The sequence below is a fragment of the Apostichopus japonicus genome, chromosome 14 (genome assembly GCF_037975245.1).
Source record: "Apostichopus japonicus isolate 1M-3 chromosome 14, ASM3797524v1, whole genome shotgun sequence".
Taxonomy (NCBI): domain Eukaryota; kingdom Metazoa; phylum Echinodermata; class Holothuroidea; order Aspidochirotida; family Stichopodidae; genus Apostichopus; species Apostichopus japonicus.
The window spans coordinates 16,771,930-16,786,582 of record NC_092574.1 but is presented as its reverse complement, the minus strand read 5'-3'; the positions used below and the strand labels follow the sequence as shown (position 1 = coordinate 16,786,582).

The 14,653-nt window shown below is 44.2% G+C and overlaps 1 protein-coding gene across 5 annotated transcripts in view; it reads right to left on the bottom strand.

The window, feature by feature from the left end:
• The window catches only part of LOC139979885 (protocadherin Fat 1-like), a 116,565-nt gene that overhangs the window by 13,260 nt on the left and 88,652 nt on the right, over positions 1 to 14,653 (bottom strand). For 4 of the 5 annotated variants that reach the window (XM_071991075.1, XM_071991076.1, XM_071991072.1 and 1 more), the window contains 15 exons: positions 13,782 to 14,414; positions 13,151 to 13,456; positions 12,633 to 12,847; positions 12,062 to 12,206; positions 10,131 to 11,209; positions 9,513 to 9,666; positions 8,968 to 9,201; positions 8,225 to 8,614; positions 7,549 to 7,763; positions 6,998 to 7,279; positions 5,683 to 6,694; positions 5,046 to 5,195; positions 3,513 to 3,676; positions 1,653 to 2,976; positions 1,039 to 1,251 (listed from right to left, as the gene is read on the bottom strand). In XM_071991075.1, coding sequence (XP_071847176.1) covers positions 1,039 to 1,251; positions 1,653 to 2,976; positions 3,513 to 3,676; positions 5,046 to 5,195; positions 5,683 to 6,694; positions 6,998 to 7,279; positions 7,549 to 7,763; positions 8,225 to 8,614; positions 8,968 to 9,201; positions 9,513 to 9,666; positions 10,131 to 11,209; positions 12,062 to 12,206; positions 12,633 to 12,847; positions 13,151 to 13,456; positions 13,782 to 14,414 — 6,516 coding nt within the window. The remainder of the gene's footprint in view (positions 1 to 1,038; positions 1,252 to 1,652; positions 2,977 to 3,512; positions 3,677 to 5,045; positions 5,196 to 5,682; positions 6,695 to 6,997; positions 7,280 to 7,548; positions 7,764 to 8,224; positions 8,615 to 8,967; positions 9,202 to 9,512; positions 9,667 to 10,130; positions 11,210 to 12,061; positions 12,207 to 12,632; positions 12,848 to 13,150; positions 13,457 to 13,781; positions 14,415 to 14,653) is intronic. The other variant, XM_071991073.1, reaches the window with a different exon arrangement.

Here is a 14,653-nt window from a genome sequence, read left to right as displayed (position 1 = left end):
CAAATTATTTCAGAAAAGTATGCAATTGAGCAGAAAATTTGCATAAAGGCCACCAAGTGTGGAAATCATCATGAAAAGAATTTTTTCATGCAAAAATTATGTATCTAAGAAATTATGAGAATTATGTCTGGACTAAAAGGTGGGGGGGGGGGGAGTTTGCAAATTGCACAAATGTTTGGTTCCTTTATAGAAATATCTAGGATGCAAACATTTTATATTATGCTGCTGTACAGTTGCAAACAGTCATGTGCATAGCTCGGGAGTCGGCTATACCTGATCACCAAACACTTGTGCAAAAGACAAACTGTCACAAAGTAACCTAATTAACATTTTGAGAAAATTTCATATTCTATTTAATAGCACTAGGTAGTAATTTATACCTTATCGACAAACCTCCAAGAATATAGACATAGCTCCAAAATGGCCTCACAACTGATAACCAATGTTAGTGGTGATGGCCGCCCCACAACTGATTACCATTATTAGTGATCGCAATGGGTATCTGAGAACCCGACAAATGACAGGGTTCTTATATCTTCCATCACTACTTGAAAACTATAGCAACCATAATCCTGCCTTACAGGCTACTGACCAAGTTGTTTCACGATGATATACCCTTTGAAGGGTTTTAATTTTCTTTAACAAGAAAAATGGGACCTCTTGGAAGCAATATCAATAGTGATATGAATCTAGGGCGGTGTGCCCGGACTACACTCTTACTACAAGACCAATTAATCCCCCACCCCAACTTTGACATGACTGAACGTATACATTATATGGCAGTAAGTTGTATTAACAACCGGAAACGTAACCATTCTTTCGGGGAAGGATTATTTGTGTCATATTTTTCTTTTTGCGATATTAAAGCTTCTTTGAGGCTGCGATTCACACATACTTTTGTAAAGCAAAATTCATTTACGGAGATGATGCAAATCACTTGATGACACCATGAATATTAAGAAGAGGAAAAAAGTTAGCTTATTAGGTCTCACAAAAAAAAGAGGAAGGAAGGGAAAACGAAGAGGCGAGATTACTTACCTCTCAATGTGTCGGTATCATTCTCGGTGTTGGCAGTGTTAATGGATGACATTGATATCGTGTCAGCACCGGCAGGCCTATGGCGAGGTGCTGTGTATGCTGGAGGGTCATCCTTGGGTATGATATGTTGGTGGTGACCAATGGTCAAGATGGAAGGCTGAGAATGTTGCAGTTTGGTGGGTGCAATTGGGAGGTTTTTGTTGCTGCCACGCACTGTAAATCAAAGAAGCAAAGATAAACCGGGACTGTAAGTTCACTCGGTATAAACGATAAGTACATTTTACGACCATCAAGGCAAAAATTCAATAAACATCCAAGGGAAAATGAATCTCCATGGACAGAAGAATCAATATCCTCCTTCACACATACATAAAAAATTTCTTATGGATAATTAATCACTATGACACTAATAAGTGAAAACAGTTTGTTTGTGGTATGACAGACCCTCCTCCTTCATGTAACCGACAGTTAAGAGCAGTTCTTGACAGGAATTTCATCCTTTCTTAATAACGGAGTGCCATTCTTATACAAATGACACCACTAACACCCATTCCAGAAATGAAAGATTTAATAATGCTACATATTCTGTCGGCATATATACCATCATCACTTACCTTCTATGTAGCTCCCCTGGTTACTGGTCGTATCAAAATCCCAGGCTGGTTTCGTGATGGATTCGTTATCCGAGGCAGAATGGGAAGGCAACGGGGGAAGAGAGGGAGCGTGGCTGATCTGCTGCCCTCTATATTGATCCGAGATGTCTGAGCCGAGGTCGTTCATCGACGTGTTGGTGCTACGGGTGTATCCGGTGGGATATTCCGGTATTTCTGGTGCTGCTCTAGGGAACGGTGCTACATGAATCGGGAATTCCAGTTTGTTGCTAGGTTGGTAACCGTCTGGATCGTTGGCGAAAACACTCTGGTACCTGTCTCCGTCCCGGCGTCTCGTCTCCAGAGCCCTCTGGCGGCGCTTCCTGCGTCTCCGAATTCCTAGGAGGAGTATCAACACGACGATGAGAACCACCACGATGATTCCGCCAATTATTCCAATCTCCAAGAAGGTGATGCCAGTCGCAGATCCTGACATGTTGGGATCGCTGGAACCGACATTGTTGCAAGTTCTGTCCGTGGCATCAGGTCCACAGCAGACGTAACTCCCCTTGGCGTCCATTCTACAGTGCTCCTCCTCTGAGGGGCAGGGATTGGCAGCACAGCTGGTAGCAGGCTGCTGGCAGTAGATACCTTCAAATCCAGTCCCAGAGCAATTGCAAGACAGACCATCCACCGATGAATCGATGCAGTCACCCTTGTTCTGACAAGGTCGATCCGCACAGCTCTCTGCCAGGCAGAGCTTGCCGAAGAAGGGCGTCGGACAGCTGCACCAGAACTCGTTCTCAAAGGTGTGGCAGGTGCCTCCGTTGGCACACGGTTTGGAGGTGCAATGACCCAGATGGTGCTCACAGTGGTGTCCAGTGAAGCCGGGTGGGCAAACACACTGGTAGCGATACCCATGGTCCAAACAACTACCGCCGTTCTGACAGGGGTTGTCCTGGCACGCTTGACGGAACACGGATGGGCACTCCATCAGTTCTGGTCCGTCTGTACCATCGCCTTTCAGATTCAGTGGTTTACCGTTGAGGTTTACGTCTCCCATGCATCCACTGAAGCCATCCACGACCGTGGGCGCTCTGCGTTTTCTTTGTCCCCCGGCCGGGACGTTGCCACCAAATACCAGCGTATTCAGATTCAGTTCCCTGTTAAAGCCCGGAGCAGTGCCGCTGGACGAATACTGACCATCCAGGGTGATGGTGGCAGAGTTGCCATGTCTTTTAATGGCGACTTGATGCCAATCGCCATCATCTACCTTCTGCTGTGTAAGTCTGATGTGCGCCTCTCCACTTCCGCATTCAAAGTGGAAGTAGACGTAACCTTCTTCAATCTGTAAGATAAAACAAAACAAATCCAGATAATGAATGTTTCTCAAAGATTACAAAAGAGTTTTGCCAATGTAAAAGTACTACAAATTATAACTCCTGTATTAAGTACATTACTGTTCTTGTTGTCTCGACTGCTTCGTACAACAGATTAAAGGTAATAATTCTGCCAAAGCTTGAAAACTAGTTAATTAATGTCACTGCTCATATTACTACGACGAGGTCATGAGCAGGGGGAGGTGGACTGCATCCAGTGCTTCTGGAAAGGGTTCTCAATGATGAAATTAGCCACAGAAATCATATTTTACCAATCCCTAAAAATATGTTAAATGACGAAATCCTTTCCATTTAATACTTGCAAATTGAAAGTGTCCAAAAAAAGTGACCATAATACAAAATATTTTTATAGTAAGTTTTTAAGTAATTTTTTAGGTCACGGATCATTGACCACTATTACGAATCGTACTGAACCACCTAATTGGACAACGGAATCACCTATTCGACAAATGTAACATTTTTTGTTGTCACATTATTGCCTCACCTCCAAAATGCTGAAGTCAAATTCTCCATCACCATACATGATGACCCCATTGGATGCCGTGGTGTGGATGGCGACCGACAACTGTGTCGAGGTGGTGGATAGTACTGGATCTTTGATCGCCACGTAGCTGTCACCGGTGAAGAAGAGAGGGGTGTAGGATGCTCCTGTTGCAGAAAAAAAAGAATCATTTATAATAGTATTCATCATTGGTTCCATCAAACCTCGCAACAAATTGCATTCTTTAAATCGAGTAACAAGTTTGGTTGATATTTTGAAATGTTACACACAAAAGATAGCATCGACTTAGTCGATGACTTTGAGGCCTTTTACAAATGAAACTGAACTGACGCATGAAGAACATGGAAAATTTTGCTTTCCTAACGTATTTGACCAAAATCACATATATGCCAAAATAAAACAAACTTACTCTCCACGGACACGAAACGTTGAATTTTGTATGCTAGAATCACCACATTGAAAGTGGTGTGGTATTTTGCATAATACATTGCTATTGTTGGGAGACAGAAATATGTCATCCTTTGACAAGTTTGATAACATTCAATGAAGAGGAGATTCTTGGCAGACATTCTCTGCCTGCATGATTGTATGAGTCTACACCAGGGTTGTCCAACCTACGGCCCGCGGGCCACAACCCGGCCCGCCGCAGGGTTGCGTCCGGCCCGCCAGAGATGCTCTACGGTGCGAAATTTTAGTGAGCAGATTTATTGATAACAATTTGAAGCTATATAATCAATCTTTCGAACCTTCTGGGTCCAAAAAACTGCATACAGGTCAGTTTGTGTGACACTCTCAGCGGAGGGGGGGGGGGCGGCTGGACTTTATTCATCTGTTTTATCAGGAAGGAAAATAAATCAGTGCGCTCCGCGCGCAGTGCTCACATTTTGTTGCCTTGGGCTTCGGGCAAAAAATCGAGCGTAGGGTTCATGCGGCCCCCTCCTTCATCATAATCATTCCATGTGGCCCTCCTTTGCAAAAGGTTGGACAACCCTGGTCTACACCAAATAACTGCCTTCTTCAATTTAATAAGGTTGTTATTCAGTAGTGAAGGTTTGGTGTAGCAGTTGTAATGTACCCTTCCCCCTCCCCCCACAAGCATTAGGCCCCCCACAAGCATACCATTTCAAAACCCACAAGGAAGCACATTCTCTTGACCTATTCAAATCCTGCTGTCTAGTGTCTTGGAGGATTTGACGTTAATTTTTGCTTATTTTGGAAAACTTTGGAGTTTGGTTGTGTTCTGTCTACATTTTTGAATAAAAGCTTTGGTCACCATGGTTTCCCTGCAGTGATGATGAATGGGTGGCCATCCCTGGAACAGGAATGGGGGGTGTGGGTGACATATTACTCTGATGCCTTTAATTCTCTGAACACTCATCAAAACAAACACAAAAGGCTTGATTCAAGCTGTTGTTGATCTACAGTAAATCACATGAATAGGGTTTAAAATGAGCTTCTTGTAGCTAAAATGTTTGTCTTACTTTAAAAAAATGAATCCTTAATCTATAATATTACCTTCACATAGAGGATCGTTCTCTTCCAGACAGGTACAGGTGTATCCTCCTTTGGCCGTTGGGACACAGAGCTCGTTGTTCTTGCAAGGAGAGCTGTCGCAGGGGTTTAGTGGGGTCGCAGAAGTAGTGGTGTGAATAATACCACAAGTAGCTGGGAGAGAAACAAATAAAAAACAAACTTCAAGTTTGTCTTCAGTGTACCTGTGCTTGTGACTAATGTTATGAGTTTGGTGGCTAAATTTACCAAAACTTTCCTGAGAGGCACTAATCAAAATACGAGATGGCAATTGACAAAAGCGAACGGACATGAATTAACCAGTTACCAAGGATTAGGAAAATTGCAGAGATTTGGACTTTGTCTCATTGTTTGAAATGAAACATTGATTTGACCTCCATGTTTGGAGATTGATAGTGGACTGAACAAAATCAACTCTACAAGCCAAGTCTATTAACATACACATAGACTGCAGATTACTTCTAGATACTTTAAAGCAGCTGGTTGGCCCTTGTTTTTATTTGGATATACTCAGGAGGCACTACATTGCAAACTGGACCATCTGATGCTAGTATTCACGAATGGAGTAAAGGTGATGGCAAATAGCATGCTTACTTTACAACCAGGGTCTGATTAAACTCACCATCATCACTGCAGATACATTCATGTTGGCCACGGTGCCTTGCTGACACGAAGCTAACAGCCTCTGTTGCTATGGTTACCACTTCTGAGTAATCCAAGACGAACGACCCTTCACATCGAAAACCAGCTTGGCAGGCATCTGTCAGACAGGGCTCGCCGAATACCGACTTGACAGCGACCAGCATGCGCTCCTCCAGGTTGGACGTGCTCCCGTTTATCAGTTCGACTATAGTCTTGGATTTCAAGTAGCTGTGGTTGTGATCCGATTGGACGGCAAACAATACGTCCGTGTCGGCTGGGTTGACCTCCGACCTCTGAATACTGATAATGTGAATGTTCTCAGACTCTGAATCCTGTATGATGTTGGCCACGGTGTGTTTGAAGATCTCTGCGAATGTGATGAACCTTTCGGAGGCCAGTTCAGTAAATCGTATCACGGCTGAATTCTCCAGCATGTCTAGAGTGACCTCCTGTACCTCGACATCTACTCTGGCGTACGAGGTGAATTCTCCGTCACTCACGCTGACATTGAGGGGGTACGAACCAACGTCCAGGTCGGGATCCGCGATGATCTTACCACTCTCTCGTTCGATCTGGAAAGCTTGGCTTGTGTCCATGGCGACCGAGTATTCAAGGACGTCATATGGGTCGGAGTCACTGGCAGTAACTCTAGCGATGAATCCACCGGGGAAGGCATTCTGGTACGAAATGATGTTGACCACAAGGGGTGAAGACACGACGGGTGCATTCTTGGTCTCCACGACGATAATGGTAACGGACACCTCCGAAGATAAAGCTGGCTTTCCGCTATCGGTAGCCATGACTGTGAGGGAGTAAGTCTCTTTGACTTTGCGGTTGAAGGCGATGGTGTTTGTCAGGGCGCCATCGTAGGTGATGTGGAACCCTGACCTATCACCTGACACCATTGAGAAGGTAAAAGGTGGTCCATTTCCTGGACTATCTGCATCGGTGACGTTGAACTGTATCAGCAGAGTGTGAAGCGGTGTATCCTCCTGACATTAAAAGGAAAGGAAAATATTATATTTTTTCCCTTTTCCGACGAAATTCCTACAAATACATGGATCTAAAAGTTTCAGAATCAGTGAAGGATTTTGGGATTTTTACCCAGATGAAATTCAATTGACAGGATCAATAAATCATGAATAAAATATGTGCTTTTCATTAAGATCATGATAATGCTGAAACCTCAGGTCCTCGTTACCAGAAACTACACGATATGTGCATAATTAATTCCACAATCAGGCTCTACAACAGATGGAATTACTTCTCAACACTGTCTACTGATGAGAGCTTACCTTCCTGATGATGGTGTAATTGTGGCTGGAGAATCTCGGTGCATTGTCGTTGATATCTACAACAGATATCTTTACGGTGACTTCCTGAGAGCGGGCCACTTCCCCACTGTCGCTGGCTCTGACCACCAGGGAGTACGAGGAACTCTGTTCTCGGTCAAGCTCAGCAGCCAAGCTGATCAGCCCATTTTTCGAACCAATCGTGAAGAGATTGAACAGGTCGCCGCGAACGATGGTATAGGAAACATCACCGAGGGGACCACTGTCAATGTCTGAGGCCATCACCTAGAAAGCAGAGAAAGTGAGTGTTTGTTAATACCAAGTGATAAAGTCTAGTTTGTTTTGATCTTGGTGGTCTTGTCATGCCAAATAACACAAATGAAAGTTCCCAGATTAATCAAGGTACAACAAAATATAAAGAGTGCTTTTCCTTAAGTAATAAATGACTTCAGTTTTAGTTTCAATTCTGATGCATTCCCATTCCTCACACCAAACCCCCCCCCCCATCCCCTCACCATCTCTTGATACCCTCAAGGTATGAACCCACTACACACCTGAACAACACTATCTCCAACTCTGGCTGCCTCGATGACCTCACTGTTGTAGATGTCTTGGCTAAAGACTGGAGAGTTGTCGTTCACATCTGTTACTTGGATGTTCACCATCGTCGTGTCAGACAGAGGGCGCACTCCAGCATCCGAAGCCTTCACCGTCAGGTAGTAGGCGTGCTCCTTCTCAAAGTCAAGAGCATCTCGGACCCTTATTCCTCCTGGTTCAAGAACAAGATGTGAAGAAACCAAATATATTATATTGATACCTTCCAGCATTTTGCAAGTAGTTATGAACCATGTAGTTATGTCTTAAGATGCTTCACTTTGATGACTTTTAATTTCATTAACATTATACCAGGGCTGCACTTCAAAATTCCAAGCAGATGTCCAATTAATCCTTCACATTAGGGATAGACAGCAGGCAAAATGATAGTGATTCGACCCTTCACGCACAACATCTCCTGCAAGCCCTCCTCACTACCTCCACTCCCCCCCTCCCCCTCCTCCTGACTGGGACCTACCTACTTTACCCTTTTGATTTGGTACTCTAATGGAAGAGACCACAATGCATAATGATAGTGTTGTGTAGGTTTTTGAAATGAAAATTGGCTAGAAAGGCTATCACTATTTGACAAAAAAGACTAATCGATATAAACTGAACAGATCCTGAGGCCCTTACCTGTAGTACCATCGATTTCAAATTTGCCATGTTCATTTCCGCTATCAATTGCGTAAGTCACTAATGCGTTAAGGCCTTCATCGGCAGAGAGCGCCCTCACTGTCAAGATCACAGTTCCAACCTCCACATTCTCTGCGATGGTGGCGTTGTACAAGTCGTGTTCAAACATGGGTTCGTTGTCGTTCTCGTCGAGGACATCTATGATCAGGTTCCCGAGGGTGAAGTGACCGCCCGTCTGAGAGACGTCGCTGACCTTCACCGTCAAGTTGTACTCGCTGCGTATTTCCCGATCGAGGACTCCGTTTAGCGTGACGATGCCGGACTGGCGATCTATCAGGAAGCTGTCTTCCTCGGTGTCGACGAACGAAAACGTGAACTGTCTGTAGGCGCCTGTGACGAAAGAAAACCTGATGTTATAAAACTTAGAGAAAACAAGAAGATTGTAGTAGCGGGTTGTGTGTTTGCCACAAAAAATATAAACTTGACCACAACATGATATTGTTACTCGTTGCACAAGTGATCTTCAGAGCCTTCGAAGAGTATGTTACTTTGCAAACATGTCAACATTTAGAGACCCACAAAACTTTGGTACATTAATTTGCATATCAAGGTGGAAGGTGTTTTCATAAATTGAATAAAGGGAGTGAGTAAAATGAACGACAGACTGTGATACTCCACAATCTTTTAAGGTTCATGTAAGGTCCATGTAAGGTTCATGTAAGGTTTGTGTCGGCTTTCCATACCTGAATCTCTATCCACGGCTTGAAGTCTCGTCAACAGGGAACCGGTGGTGGTATTCTCACTGACACTGACATTGTAGGTGGACTGAGTGAACATGGGAGGGTTGTCGTTCTCGTCCATCACATTGATCGACAGCAGAGCTGCGTCTCTGAGACCACCTCCGTCACTCGCGATCACCTCGAAATGATAAAACCGTTGCAACTCGTAGTCAAGAGGGACAGAAGTTTGAAGCATTCCTGAAAGGGAGAAACAGTAATGTAGTTAGGACATTTTAGGTGACAAAAAGAGAGAGAGAGAGCGAGATAGCAGTGGATGAATGGGATGCCTTGAATATTAATTAGTTGATAATCAAGCATGTCATTTTATTAGCTTTCAAATATATGTCTGCTGACCAGTTTATCCATGTTTTTTTACTATGATGTATGTGCGCTGATCAAAAGAAGACGATCTTTTACGATCCGGTTCTTGGAATGGAAGAACTCGTTCGGAGATGTTCACGAAGACAGCATAACAATTAAATGTCAGTGTGAACACTGTTACCACCTACCCGACTGAGGGTCGATACGGAACATTTCCGACCCATCCCCCTGCAACGAATATGTGATGAGACCATTCTCGCCCACATCGATGTCAGTTGCTTCGACCTGCAGGATATCAAGACCCTCTTCCTGGTTCTCCATGACCTCATTCTTATAACTGACCTGCAGAAGTCCCCAAAAATATGAAGATCAAAGAGGTATGAATTTGAAGAAGATAATATAATCTATTTTAGTGACTTTTAGAATAACATGTTAAAAATTATGAAATGTTACAGATAAGCAAAACAATAAATTAGCTGTTTGCACATATGTCATATCTAAATGTTGGTAAGCCTAGACTTATGGTCATATCAGTAGTAGCAATGGGTCTACTGACTGAAGTAGCAACAGATCTTATGAGGATTAATACCAGCTTATGCACATCTCTGGATGATCAGCTGATCTTTGTAACAGGGGAGTGAGACAGAATTTACACAACGTATCATGCGGTTGAAGCTTGTATCACAGGGGAGTAAAAGTAAGAGAGTGCCTCCAGTTGCCCAGGCGGTATAGCATGACCCTTGACCATTTCTGGCAATGGGAGTACAGGGATTCATTGTTACCGGTAGAAGTAGTTGCTGTCTTACCTGGAGGAATGAGGGTGCGTGAGTGTTGACATCCTCCACCTCTATGATGACTTTGGTATTGTGAGTAAAGACACCGTCAGAGGCTGTGACATTCAACACAAATCTATCTCGACTCTCCCTGTCTAAGAACTTGGTGACTGCTATATCACCGGTCAGACTGTCCATGAGGAAGTGACCGCAGGGGTCTCCGCTGATGATGTAATAGGTCAGATTGGCATTATGGTCGACGTCACCGTCGTGGGCCTCCACCGTGGTGACTACGGTACCCGTCTCCGCATCCTCTCGGACGGCTGCATTGTATACCGCCCTCATAAAATGCGGAGGGGAGTCGTTGATGTCTACAATGCCGACCTCCACGTGGGTCACGGTGGTATGCCTAATGTCGTCCCCTACGGCACCGTCCGTGGCCCGTACTCGTATGGTGTAGCTGACAATGGTTTCCCTATCCAGCTGTCCAACGGTGGTAATCACTCCCGTGTTAGGATGAATCTGGAAGGCCTCCTTCACTCGTCCACCATCGTCATCCACAATCTCGTACATGATCGTCTCGTCCGTATCGGCGTCGGATGCCTGCACCTGGATGACCTGTGACCCGATCACGCAATTCTCCTCGATTTTGACCCGATAGTGCTGTTCCTCGAATACAGGGGGGTTGTCGTTGACGTCGGAGATGGTGACCGCTACCTGGTGGAAAGCGACCACAGGTGGGTCATCCCACATGGGTACCGCCTTGACAGTCAGACTGAGCCACGATGTGATTTCATGATCCAAGGAACTGGTCAAGGACAATTCCCCTTCCCGGCTGATGCTAAACTTGACCGGATTGTTTGTGTGAGCAGTATTACCTGGTACCAGGGTATACAAGAAACTAGTAGCGTTTCCATTGATGTGGAATCTGGTCAAAACAGTTCCGACCTCAGTGTCTTCGGAGATGGTCAGACTCTGCAAGTTTGTGGTCGAATCGAAAGACGGCACCGTCTGCTGCGAGTGAAGAATTGTGACCTCGACAGGGACAAACTCGTACATTTCGGGTGAGCCATGGTCAGTAGCTTTCAGGAAGAACTGGCCGAAGAAAGCTGCTGAGAGAAATATGCACAAAAAGTGAATTACAATGAAAATTTCAGGAGCTATTTGGCAGCAAGGATGAGGGGGCTGTCAACTAAACCTTGCAACTTTCCTGAATGAAGTTATTTCCATGTCTTGTCAAAAGGTCAGCGTTATCCCACGACTTAATATCTACAAGTAACTACGTTGTCCCGGCTCTGCATGATCAATATATATATATATATATATATATATATGTTGATACTAGATGAGACTAGTGGAACACTAGTAGTTGTAACTCGGAGTTTCACGCTTTGTAGCGATCTTCAGACAACAGAGTTGTCTGAAGATCGCTACAAAGCGTGAAACTCCGAGTTACAACTACTAGTGTTCCACTAGTCTCATCTAGTATCAACATATATTCCGCTCTGTCCAATGGACATAGAGCACTCTGCGCCAAGATAGACGCCAACCTACTCTATATATATATATATATATATGAATATTCATAGAAACATTCAAACACTTGAATGAACCAGCAAATATTATAAACTAGTTTAGTTGAAGCCAAACACTCATGCAAAAAATAGCCAATAACTTCTAGAACACATAGTGTAATGAACAACTTGGTGAAGGTTAGAGCACAAGTTGACAGTTTTGTGCAAATGTGTGTTAATGCCAGGGTGATCCACAAGAATCCTTTCATCCAAACACCACCCCCACCTCACACCTCCCCTCTCACCCTCACCTCCATCCCCCTCACTTCATCACAATCATTTATACAGGTAAATGATATACAGTACCAGAACAAAAATTCAACTACAAAGTCCTCAGGAAAATGAGGTATAACAAGGCATGGAAACAAGGTATGGACATTTTTAACCTACCTTGTTCAGTCAAGTCTCTTTTAGTGAACACCTCTCCTGTTTGACGGTTGATGTCAAATAATTCCTTTACTTCTGGACCGGTGCCTTCAGAGAAGGTGTAACTGACGAGGGCGTTTCTTCCGTAATCCTTGTCGATTGCATGCACCTGTAGGCGGCCACCAGCATCAAAACAGTACAAAAAATAGAAAAATAAGACAATTCACCAGCAAGAAGCTAAAACCTACCAAGTAAAAAAAAGTGTAGCTAATTCACCCACCCCCCTTCTCCCATCTCCCACACAAGGTGTAGTCAGTTCTCCTGACTTCCCCCCCCCTCCACCCATCTTTTTTTTCATTTGCCACACTCACTATTGAACAATAAAAGCAACTAGTTAAATTGTCATCAATCAAATAGTTACAAAGGCTTTGTGTTCCTCCCCACTGCACATTTATGTACCAACAAGTGCAAAAACAAAGAGTGCAACCATATGTAGAGCTCCCTCGTAACACATCATGCACTTGCCAGCCCTTCAGCCGTGCTTCGGCCCTGTCCATTTTGCAACCATGTACTATTTAATACCCATGTTACTAACCGTCAATATAGTGGTTCCAGCCAGGGCCCCGGTCTGGATGAATCCTTGGTATTTAGAGAGCTCAAACTGAGGTTTGTAGCTGTTCCTGTCCCTGAGGTTGAGGTTGACGTTGGTGTAACCGGTCCTTCCTCCTCCGTCTGTGGCCAGGATGGGTATCGTGAACGCCCTACTCCCAAGAACATCTTGGTCTATCACCAACCTACTTTTAATTTCACCTGAAGGTCAGAAATGAAGAGGAACGGAAATGAGAATGTCCCAAGAAGAAAGACCAACCAGATAAAAGTCACTTAAATGGTAAGGAAAGGGTTCATTACTCATCTCTTCTGAGGGAGATGAAATACTTCAAAGGGTTCATACTCAACACTGCACTAAACTCTTTTTGTCAGGAAAATTTGTACCGTTATTTTCAGCTTTTTGTTTGTATTAAACCTTAATAGAGCTGAGCTGAATCCTTAATGAAACAGTTGACCTATCTATACAAGTAAAACATATACCAGTACTCTTGACAAACACCATACCTGTATCGCTGACAATCTCAAACAAGCTACGAGCGAGATCGCTGCGAATCGAATAGTCGATCTCTCCAAAGATGCCCTCGTCCTCGTCGACAGCCTCCACTTGATAAACGCTCGATCCGTTTGTTTCGTTCTCGGCAAAGAAGATGTTGTAGTTTGGAAACATGAACGAAGGTGCGTGCTTGTTGATCGGGGTCACTCTCACAGTCACCATGGTTGAGCTGGTAAAGACTTGGTCTGTGGCTGCCACGGTGAGGTCATAGAAGCTGCTGAGTTCCGGTTCGCGAGTTGATGAAAGAGATATCACTCCTATACCAGAAGGGCAAAACAATCACACCAATGAATGTCGGAACGTGGTAAAATAAGTTTTCACATCACAACGAAAATATCATCAATGTTAGAGATCAGTGATTTCCAGATTAAAGTAAAGGAATATTCATGTTTTTGGGTTTTTCATGGACTCAATGCACTTTTTTATTTTTGTGTAAGGTATGTATTCCATGCAAAAACCTTGCAATCTAAAGAAAAGACTGTTCATACAATAAACTTGTTTTTCTTATCCAAGATATTCAGAACGAAGAGACATATCAATGACTTTGGGTTACTTGGATTCTTTTTACTGGATATAACTCACCTGAACCACTGTTTATAGAGAACGCCATGTCATCATTGCCAGAAACAATAGAATACACCAAGATGCCCTCATCGACCTTGTCGGGGTCCACTGCCGATACCTTGCCCACGAAGCTACCTCTCCTGGCGCCCTCACTAACGGTACATTGATAGACCGTTGGCAGGAAGGACGGCGGGTTGTCGTTCATGTCCGTCACTCTCAGGCTGACCAGGGTGACTCCCTTCAGGGGCGGCACGCCATTATCCGATGCTACCACGGTGAAGTTGAAGGAGTCTGCGGTCTCGTGATCTAACTGTTTGAGGGTAAAGAGGATCCCGCTGCTGGCATCCACTCTGAACAATGAGGAGACTTCGTCGGAATCAGTCTCCAAGCTGTAACGGATCTTGTTGAAGGCGTCCGAATCCTGATCCGTGGCGGAGAGTTGGAGGACGGTGGAGCTGACGGGGAACCCCTCCGAGAGAACCTTGTGGTAGACCTGCATGGGGAAGCGAGGTGCCATGTCGTTGACATCGTCGACGGCGATGTCCACCATGACGGACGAGGACACGCCCGTGAGGGTATCGCTGGCCTGGACTGTCAGGGTGTATCTGTTCTGTGTCTCATAGTCCAGCGACCCTGTGACCGTGATCACACCTGTAAAATCATGAAGAGTCAACAAAAATGAAGGTGTTTTCTACCGGCTATGTAAATCTCCGAAAATAACCATAACGAGTCAAAGTTTAATGTTTAAAGGTAATTCAAAGCAGTCAACAAATGGCATTTGAAGACACAATAAACAGTGAATGCACTTTATGACAGAGCTATGGACAGGCTGAAAGGTTTCTTCAATAGTTTGTATTGAACGTTTAAAGAAAATTCCACCAAATATTTTT